General features: G+C 43.4%; 1 protein-coding gene across 4 annotated transcripts in view; it reads right to left on the bottom strand.

Moving 5' to 3' along the window:
- Positions 1 to 233: 233 nt before the first annotated feature.
- The window catches only part of mib1 (MIB E3 ubiquitin protein ligase 1), a 51,906-nt gene continuing 41,706 nt past the window's right edge, over positions 234 to 10,433 (bottom strand). The window contains exons 13-22 of one of the 4 annotated variants that reach the window (XM_070844453.1): positions 10,252 to 10,384; positions 9,102 to 9,188; positions 8,426 to 8,584; positions 6,695 to 6,876; positions 5,769 to 5,958; positions 5,594 to 5,672; positions 5,281 to 5,427; positions 3,607 to 3,678; positions 2,761 to 2,861; positions 234 to 1,842 (exon numbers count right to left, since the gene is read on the bottom strand). In XM_070844453.1, the coding sequence (XP_070700554.1) occupies positions 1,702 to 1,842; positions 2,761 to 2,861; positions 3,607 to 3,678; positions 5,281 to 5,427; positions 5,594 to 5,672; positions 5,769 to 5,958; positions 6,695 to 6,876; positions 8,426 to 8,584; positions 9,102 to 9,188; positions 10,252 to 10,384 (1,291 nt within the window). In that variant the 3' untranslated portion in view covers positions 234 to 1,701. The remainder of the gene's footprint in view (positions 1,843 to 2,760; positions 2,862 to 3,606; positions 3,679 to 5,280; positions 5,428 to 5,593; positions 5,673 to 5,768; positions 5,959 to 6,694; positions 6,877 to 8,425; positions 8,585 to 9,101; positions 9,189 to 10,251; positions 10,385 to 10,433) is intronic. The other 3 variants (XM_070844454.1, XM_070844455.1, XM_070844457.1) reach the window with 3 other exon arrangements.

Genomic DNA, 10,433 nt, shown 5'->3' with positions numbered 1-10,433 from the left:
AAATACTGGTGAAAAAGATACTTGACACTTTTTTCAACAAAATGTCTTTTTTTCCGTTTCACAAATGAACGAGATTTCAGAGAAAAAACGCTTCTACTGATGATTGCTAGAAAGCTTTTGCCAACAAAAAGCGAAACAGAAAACATCACAAATGTATCAACATTAATATCAAAGCAGAATGTTTGAGAGTTTTTGAGGCTACATATTAGGAAGGCAGTGATACCTATAAATCCTTTTTTTTTGGGCAGCAGTACAAAATAATTTATTCTACATTTTCATCTTAGTGTTTCTAATAGATTGTACTCTCTAGCTCAATAAATGTTGATTTTGAGAAAAGGAAATACACTTAAATAAAAAAAGTAATACAAGATAAAGAGCACCTTATCCCCATACAAGTTATTTAACAAGTAGATTTTTGGAAGCAAATGGCACAGAGTCATCAATGGTAAATTAGCAATGCTCATTGAATTGTACAGATTTTTTTTTAAATCAGACAATACCACCAAGTCTCAACAGTTTAACATCAAGTTATAACATGAACTGTTACAGAAACGTTTGCATCGTGTGGGTTTGTGTGTGTACAACGAACAGGTACAACAGGGGCTGATCACTGGACAGAAGCTGAGTGAGTTGGTGTACTTGTCTTGAATTGTTGACTCCTGACACGACTGCACAGGAACTCGCAGCAAAAAAAAAGGGTGTTGCGACACCCGCCGTCGCTCTTGGTACAGCTTGGTAAACAAAGTTTGGGTGTGGTGTGCTACCTGGCAGTTACTACAACTCTATCTGTGTTTTCTCACTGAGCTGAAGAGGCCCTCCAGAGTCGGTGCAGTAAAGAGCTTTTACCCTGACTCAGCTTTTCTAGTGCAAAACTGCCAACATCTGGTTGTCAACTGAAAGGACAGTCTGCATACAGTGTGTCACAACAGCCAGACTGAACACAGACATGAAGCTAAAACACTCAGTGAGCCTTTAAGTGGTGCAGACAGTAACGTGTCACAAACTTGCCATACTGTCATGAAAAATGAAGTACTTAAAATCCACATCTGGAGCTTCCGATACCAATACACGTGCATAAAGATTTACAAATACAATAAAACTTGACAGCAGCTGGCATTGACTGCGACAAATGCATGAGAACTTTACATCAAAAGGTAACAGGCCGACCTCTGCTTCAGCTCCTCTACACTTCTAAATTTGCTCTTATAGGCAGACCTGCTCTGGGATGAAATCCAGAAACTGGACTTGCCCCGAAAAGTACAGATCCAAGACCATGAGTGTAAAAGAGCCACCGTGGATCAGAGAAAAGAGGTTTCACATACTAAGTAAAAACAGAGAAAATGGCGCAGAAAGGAGAATGGTGGGAAAAGAATGGCAGAGAAAAAAATAGGAGAAAAAGGCGACGCCCGTGATGGAGGCATCTTTCTGGCTGCAGTTAGGACACACAATGACAGAACAGCATAACTGATAAAAGTCCATTCATATTTTTTCCTTGTTTTGTAACAGAAAATCCATCTGAACACAATCAAACCTTTAAGAGAGCATTTATTGTGTCCAATAAGACATTTGAGAACGCCCTTGACCGGCTGATTTGGGTGCTGTGAGGATGGTCAGGCAGCAGCGGCAGCAGCTGGTGTGATTGTGGCTTTGAGGGCGTGGTCGGCGTGGGATTTAAGAGCAGAGAGCGTCTGTGGGGCGCGTCTAGTAAAGCAGGATGCGGCGCTCGATGGCCTTGCGGCAGATGGGGCACTCGCTCATTCGGTCCCCACACAGCTGGCAGGTGCCATGGCCGCACATGAAGATCATGTTCTTCAGCCGGTCCAGACACACCGGACACATAGTCTGCAGACAGATCACAGGTAAGGGCAACCACAGGTCAGGTTGTGCTGTCGTGTAGTTATTTCAGCTTTAAAAAAAAAAAAACCAATAACTGAGCCGAGGCTTATACAAAAACTTCATGACACAGACAATCATTTGAAAGCGCAACATTATACAGCAGCGTTCGTCGCTTCCCACTTCTACTCCATTTTATTCTGCCTTAATAGTTCATCAGCCTAAATGAGTTTGTGACCTAGTAATAAAAACTTGCTGTGCCTTAGCCACATTATAATAAAACGTTATGTTAACAGAAATGGTAGCGCACTGACAGTCCTGCAAAGCCTTGGTGCTGGTTGCTACTACAGCAGCTATTTTACTTGTGTGTAAACTCAATTTTCATAACTGATTCATTGTTTCAGTCATTTATCAAGTAAAATGCTGTAGATTTACTGATTCAAGCTTCTCACACGTGAGGATTACATAATAATTGTAAGTTGAATATTACTCAGCTTTGGACTGCTGATCACACAAAACTAGTAAACTGACTAAAAAAGCAGTTGCGAATCACATCACTAGATTCATCAGTGATGATAATAAAAGTGAGTTGCAGCTGTAACTCTCACGTAAATATTTAAAATCTGAATATATGCTTACTGATGCGTAATAGTGCTCCATCGTGTATTATCAGCTGTTTGGATACACTAACGATAGTGTTTGTCACTGCTGTGCTGAACATTCACCATATGCTTTGGATGTCACCCCTGACATATCCGACTAAATAGGAGCAAGTGACCTGTGACTCAAAGGCTGTAGCGAAATGTTGTGCACTGGTGGGATGTAACCATATCTTCACTTTAACTGTGCCCCAGGTGTGGATTATCAACTGCAGAGGCAGTACCGCACTTGCTGACCTCTGCTCTGCTGCACAGTTTGGGTTTTTACCTGCTCTTTGATGTCCTGGAGCTGTTGCTGTAGCTTCTGGACATCAGCGTTGACGTTAGTGTTGTCCTTGTCTCTCTGCAAAGCTGGGATGTTTCCACTAGCTATTTGGACGCAAGCAGCAAAAACACATATTCAGGGGAAAAAAATGCCAATTCATTTACCAGCCTGGAGATTAAACAAATGCACAGTTTGCACCAGTGGCCACGTAAAGCTTCGCCTCTTCATAATGATGAACTATATTGCCAATAAAACAGAAAAAAATGCAGCCACAACAACGCTGCCGGTCTGAAACAAGCTAGATCATATTTAAAACATGAGTTTTGTGAACAAGCTTGGATCACAAACACATGTGCTCTGAATTTTATTATGTTTGGCAGATCAAACTTGGGCTCCAACAGCGTGTGCTGGCATTGCATTCACTTTTAAATGACTTAAATTCAGAAATGCATACTTTGTAATTATTTGAAACATAAACTGGCACAGGACTAAACATCATACAGCGCTACTGGCATTGCAAGAGCCAAAGGATGCATGAGTATAATGATATGAGTGTAAAGCTGCCTGAATATACTATTTGAGCAACAGGAGTTAGCTGGACCGAAGCCCTGTTGGGAACTCCTATCCAGGCTGGCAAAGACCTGCCAGAAATAGTGAGCACCAGTGTGATTCTTGGCATGTGCATGACATATATACTGTATCAGCATATAGGCGTACAGCATACAGGATGCGTGTATCACTGAAAGAGAAAGGAAGGGGGGTCAGGGAGGGGATTGGGGCCAGGGCAGCACTGTGGGGAGCTCTTTCAAAAAGGTCTGATAAGGGAGGGGATCATAGAGGTATACTTACACCAACTTAGTGCCAGATTGTTGGGCTGGAGAAGATCCTGCGATCCCCCTGCCATAGTGTTAGAGCTCCCTGCTGGGAATAACCAGTCACATTGTTATAGCAGGAGCCATGCTCACCAGCTCAACTGTTGGCCTGAGGACCAAAACTACTCACTACAGCCTCTAAGAGAGGTTCAGAGAAAGAATTTGAAGAGAAAGCTTGGAAATTGGAAACAGTGATCAGGGAAAGAAATGGAAATAGAGTCTCTCCTATTAAGAATTAATTGTTAAAATGCGTAGCGGCAAATGATTCTTTGTCTTTTTGCCATCAGCCAATGCGAAAGCACGAGTCTGTCACCCATGCTCACTCTGTTAGAAGTACATTATGAAAACCGAGGGCTAAACTAGCGAGGGAATGAAAAAAATCAAAGTAAAAGATGATTTTCGTGCACTAGATTTGCTTTTGTAACTGACGTCAGTGCTACTGGGATGAAGGGAAAGGAGGTAAACAATCAATGCTGCCCCTTGCGTGAGTGTATGTGTGTTTGGGTCTGCATTCACTTCTGCACATCTGGTAACAAGTAAGATTCGCATGCCAACAAGCTGACACGTGGAGAAATGTAAAATAAGTAATACAGGGGTAAACATGAAGTTAGTGAACTTACAGCAGTTTCCCTTTTAACTCAAAATAAAAATGTGGATAGAAATAACAACTAGTGAGATATACCACTAAAAGAAGGATATGGGCAATAAAACACTGTGTTCCACTTTGAGACAAGAAGATGGATTGTGAATACAACCAAAAAATATATATATTTACACACTATATTACATCACTATGCATTGGACAGTGTGAAAAGTCACATTTTGGGTAAAACTGATGACATTCAGGGCTTCTGTGCAACTGAAAAACATGCTTGTTAGGCGTTTCCACAAAAATAGTTTATCATTCCGAAACGGTTCTGTGTCCTTATTTAGAACTTCTCTACAAGGGAGGTATTATAATTCAGTCCTTTTTCAGATTCATGTGGGTATTAATATGCATATATCATTATGACTACAGGATGGTTAGCATATGCTTACAAATAAGTTCATCCATTTTATGCGAATGTGATTAGGCAAACCTTTAGAGGCCACAGAGACATGAATAAGCTAATCAGGTTGTCTGTATATTCTGACATCATTGTGTTATTCAGTGCGGGTCAGCAAAACTCAATCTAGAAATGGCTTCTGAGATCCTACTTATAATAAGATTATGACTTGAGACGCAACATAACGTCTCTTTGAAAGATCTGTGGCGTATTTCAGAAAAAGGCAGCCAAGCATTTGTGAAGCCGCTGTCCATTTCAGCCAAAATCTAAACAGAAGCCATTACAGATGACGTGATCTAAATGAATGTAATGATTAAAACATGCCTGATCTAGTGAAGAGTTTGTAAAGTCAGATTGGCTGATTCAAACATCTGGCTCAATGAGGAAAAACTGTGATATACTACTAGGATGGGGGGAAAAAAATACAACAATGTATAAGTGACACAAACTAAGAAATAAAATGCACAAGCAAGGCAGCAACAAAGCAAAAGACAAAACAGACTTAAGCAGATATTTTGAAAAAGGCAGAAACTAAGAATAAGAAAAGAAGGGAAAAAAGGAAATAAAAAGGGAATTAAAAGGGAATGTGTGGAAGATTCACTCACTAAGGTCATCATCATCATCATCATCATCATCATCATCATCAGCGGCATCATCCTCCATACCTTTCCCTCCACAGCAAAGAACGAAGGGGGTGCGGCGTTCCACCACAGCCCGGCACTGTACGCACTTCTTCATGAGGCTGGCACAGTCTGGTGACAAGAAAAGAGCATGTTAATCAGACCTGAACGCAAAATCTGTTCTATGTATTGAATGTTTTTTTGTTTTTTTTTTTAATCCTGCAGCTGGCCAAAAAGAGGCCACATTTTGAGCAACAGGTGGAAACGTCAAGGTGATGCTGAGAAATGTGCGACTTACTCTCACAAGCGCACATGTGACCACAGGGCTGGAACAACACGGCTGCCTTTTTATCAGAGCAGACAACGCACTCCTCGATCTGCGGAGAGACAAATTGAACGACAACAGGGAGTGACCCACTCTTCTTCGTGTGTCTGTGTCTGGGTAGGACACGTAGCAGCATTTCCTCTGATACCTTGGTTCTGGACTGGACTTGATCCTTGCAGATGAGACACTTCTTGACACGAGGCGAGCAGAGGGAGCAGGTGGCGATGTGTCCACAGGGCCCGAACAGAGTGTCTCGCTTCATGTCTGAGCACACCATGCACTCCTCCAGTGACTCGATGTTGCTGTTCAGAGACGGGCTGCGGGTGCCCACCTGGCCACTGGAACAGTGAAAATAAAACCACAGTGTGAGAGAGCAAAAAATATTACAAGCAAGAGAGGCTGACAAGGAGCAAGGAAAATAGGAGGACACGGAAAGAGAGACTACAGAAAGGATCAGGAGGAGGAAAGGGCAAGAAAAGGAAACAAAGCTCTACATGAAACATTTTTAGCAATGAAGGGAAATCAATATGGTTGTCTGATGGTGCTCTCTTCCTTTTCCTCTTTCAGGTGTTGTTACAGTCGCTGCTGGTGCGCAAACATATAGCAACTAACACATTCCTGTAAGTTCATCCTTTTCATCACTGAGTATAGGTTTTCTGCTTGTTTGAAGACAGTACAAGAAGCATCGTAATGTCAGTTTGATTAAGTGCTATTTTTCAGACTAAAAAAAAAAAAATCTAGCTTGTGTGATTGTTCTGTTGTGACCAGACAAAGCATGACAAAGGCTTGGTTAATCCATTAAAAAAGCCAACCATAAAAACAACCATTTGTGGCTTTAGGGATACTCCAAGCATTACATTACACTTTTGTCCAATGCAACCTGCGACGAGTACAGTAGCTGCTTCCCACTGTTTCCATTCTTTATGCTAAGTTAAGCTATCCGTCTCCTGGCTCCAGTTTCATATTTAACAGACAGACATGAGAGTGGTATTGATCTTCACATCTAACTCTAGGCAAGAAAGCCAATAGGTGCATTTTCCAAAATGTCAAACTCTTGCTTTAAGGAATGTTTACCTGCTCTTCTCTTTGTGGCATTTGGCCAGAGCCTTGCAGAGGCTGGGGTCAGGACACAGGTCTAGAGGAGACTGGCCTTTCTTGTTGCGTATGGTCAAGTCTGCTCCGTTGGCTGCCAGGAAGCAAGCAATGGATGCTGCACTCTTCTTTTCTGCCCCCTGGGTGCCCAAGCCCATGATTAACTGCAGAGAGGCAGACAGACACACGAAAACAGATAAAATCAGAGGCACAACAGGCTTTTGACTTTTGACACAAGAGATTGTTCTCAAGTTGAATCCAGTGGGAACAGAGTCTTGTCTCTCCCTTACACACTGGCACTCAGAACATTCATGCACGGAAAGAAGAAGAGTCCTGATTTTAATATTATTCAGATGGCTTGAGAGTTAAATTCAGATGAATCATGTCAAAGTACTGTCAGATCAGCACTAATTAGCCAATCAAATACATGCCTCTAGATGGCTGTCAGACGGTGTAACCCCATCACCCCCACCCAAAATCTCATTAACTGCCCCGTGTCTCTCTCCCTCCTCCAGCTCATCACCACACTCAGTCCTCCCCAACTCTAAGCCTCTCTCTCTCCCGAGCAATTTGGGCCTTCCATGTCTGATTGTCTTCAACCAGTAGCTTTTACATCTCGGCTGATGGAGCCATCGGGCCGGCTAATTCAATTCTCATCTTGAAGGGGTGGAGAGCTGTGGGAGAGTGACCCAACTGCACATATCTCAATTAGGCCGGCTGTCTGTCTGTTCCGCTCATCTGCTGGGGAACCAGGGAGGGCAGGGAGGGGGATAGAAGAGAGGAGGCGGCGGCGGAGAGGAGAAAGAAGTGGGAGGGAGACAGAAGGTGACAGGTAAGGCAAGTCTGTAGCGGTCACTAGGCACTGTAGCCTTAAACTCATCCCTGTAGGGATTAGTGATGTGGTGTTAACATGAAGAGGGTTCAGGTCTGACGTGTCCCCGTTGAGGGGCAAACTCATTCAGGCTGGTCAAGGGGCTGCAGCAAGCTGGTTGACTGCACCGTGCTCGTGTCTGGCTGCTTTCTGAATGATGGGGCGGTGCAGACTGGGCTGTCCATTGATGCAGATGACGGGGGACTAAGCTTCCAGTCTAAGTGTGACCTGTCATAAGTTTTTCACACATCAGCCAGTGGTTCAAATAATGATCCTTATACAGAAGTGTATACATAAGATATCAACCAAAATCTCTGAAGACGTGGAGGGTTCTCTGTTTATACAGGGTAAGACTCTGGAGTATCTCAAAAGGAAAAAGCAAGAATAGCATGGATCAAATGAGTCTTAAACTTTAAACAGCCATAAGTGGCAGTAGACCAGGGGGTGCTGCATTACTGCCCTTTCTAGCCAAATGTATAATATATATTAGATAATGATAATGGATATTATCTATAGATAATATAAATATAATGCTTAACTGAATAACTTCAGCGTATTGGATCATGAGGTGCCACATTTCCTGATTTCTGCAATGTTAGCACGTCCATGCAAGTTCATTATCATTGTGAAACAATGTGCAAAAGAAGATACATACAGCTATAGATGAGTCACATATTTTCAGTTTGTTGTTTCCTTGAGGATAAGTGCATCTGCTGGTTGTTCATTTTTATATATGAACACCATAATGCTATGATGCCTTATGATACCTTAAGGAACCTTGACCCAAGTAAATTACTGTAATCTAGGAGGAACCGCAAGGTTAATAATAGATGTATATGTACTGTGTTCTTGGAGGGTTCCCAGGGCTCCACTTTGCTGACGTCCTGCATGTCTTGGAGTTGTCGCAATTGGGACAATGTGTGGTGACGCAGTGCCTCGTGAAGTGGTGTGTCCCCGTCCTTGTCCTGCACATCCAGCTTGGCCTCCGCCCGCACCAGCAGCTGAAAAACACATAACATGCATGTCATGCAAACAGGCAGTGAAGCACAAAGACTAGCAACATCCATGAAGCAAGTTTAATTTTATGCTACAATGCAAATGACACAGTGCTGATTTATAGGGCTCCTGCTTACAGTGAACTGCCTCAGTGTTGTATTCCCCAATTATGAAGTGCATTTTTTCCTGAGTCCACAAGATGGCAACGTGGCAATCTCAATCCAGCACTACGCCAAATGACTCTAACGAGACACTGCCTCAGAGAGCATTTTCCCTACACAGCATCATTCTGGAGCAGGACCTCATTCAACTGCAGGACATCAACCGCTGTAAATGTGAATGTGGGGCTGCACTGATTTTGTTGTATCCTTCCTGTGTATTTTCCCGAATGAGGGACTGGTAGTGATAACTAAAGGCAGGATCTTGGCAGCTTGTAGTGGAAGTGAGACGGGGAATACGAGGAGAGAAAAATGATAAAAGGCATAAGAAAGGAGGAGAATAAAAGAAGGGGGTCCCACTAACCCGGACTATCTGGGTGTGTTGACGCTCCACTGCCAGATGTAATGCCGTCTGCTGATTGACGTTCTGGATGTCTAAGCTGGCGCTGCCCTGGGAGGCGGGAACAGGAGAGGAGCAAACACTCAGAATAAACATATGGGCATTTGTGCACACATTAACAACCAGCCGTAATGATTCACACATACATATACACACTTAGATATGACAGACAAGTGACATATGTATACAAACACAAACAGAACAAAAGAGAAGACTTCACTGAAAAAGTTAAATTGTTCAACACATGACAGATTGTAACAACCATTCTGGCTTTATGTACCATGACAGAACCTCCCTTCCTTCAACCCTGCCGACCAACAAAGTATCACCTAGAGGGTTAGAAAAAACGCATCCTACAATAACGCTGCATGTGATTGTCATTTCCAATTGCGAACACCTCAGCTGAGGAGATGTGGAGGGAAGATAAGCATTGTGATCAGACAGTGTGTGAAATCCCCAAGTAATAAGACTGACTGACTGGCTGGCTGGCTGGCTGGCAGGGAATCTGCAGTGCACCTTGTAGTGTGGTGCAATTTCTGAATAGAAAGCTGAGCCATCACTGCGAACCAGCCCATTGCAGGGACTTAGGAAAAAGGCCGTCCCCGCTAAAAGGTAGCTTGCACAGCAAGCGTTCATGCGTTGGAATGTTGCAGCAACATTGCTGCCTTGCACCATATCCTAATTAACCCAGTTCCCACTTGGTCAGGTGACTTTTGCTGTAAACTCCTGTATGTGTTAGTCTTCAGGGAGCTAAAGCTGCAATCTCAGAAGGGAAAAGAGCACGAAGCTATGATTGCAAGAGGAGGAGGATATAAGGGCCCAACAGCACTCAAGAATACCCCTGGAGGCCCTGTGAACCGTATGGATTCAATAAAAAAATGGCAGTTATAGCAGCTTCAACTGGTCTACAGCTTGCTGGCTGCAGGGAGTGCAGTGGAAGCTGCTCTTAATGGTCTGTAGTCAGGGAAGTGCAGGCTGAGCTGATGCGACTATGCTTTGGGCTGCTTTGCGCTTCTTATAGAGTATGAATAACTGCATTTGTTGTCAGTTTAGGTGATTAAGCATGCATTAAAATCAGCTATTTATATGTCTGTGAGTGCTGATGTGCTGTTACCTGGTGCACCAAGAGCTCAGCCACCTCCACATGGTTGTTGAGGGCAGCCAGGTGCAGTGCAGTGTAGCCGTCGTCCTTCTTTTCGTCTACAATCCAAGGCCTCGGAAGTTTGGATAGCAGCACACGCATGGCACTACGCAGAGAGGAGACAGAGAGGGAGGGGGAAAAAGACAGTGAATGGG

The sequence above is a fragment of the Pempheris klunzingeri genome, chromosome 15, assembly GCF_042242105.1.
Source record: "Pempheris klunzingeri isolate RE-2024b chromosome 15, fPemKlu1.hap1, whole genome shotgun sequence".
Classification (NCBI taxonomy): domain Eukaryota; kingdom Metazoa; phylum Chordata; class Actinopteri; order Acropomatiformes; family Pempheridae; genus Pempheris; species Pempheris klunzingeri.
Note: the sequence above shows the minus strand (reverse complement) of the source record. Positions and strands in the feature narration are given on the sequence as shown.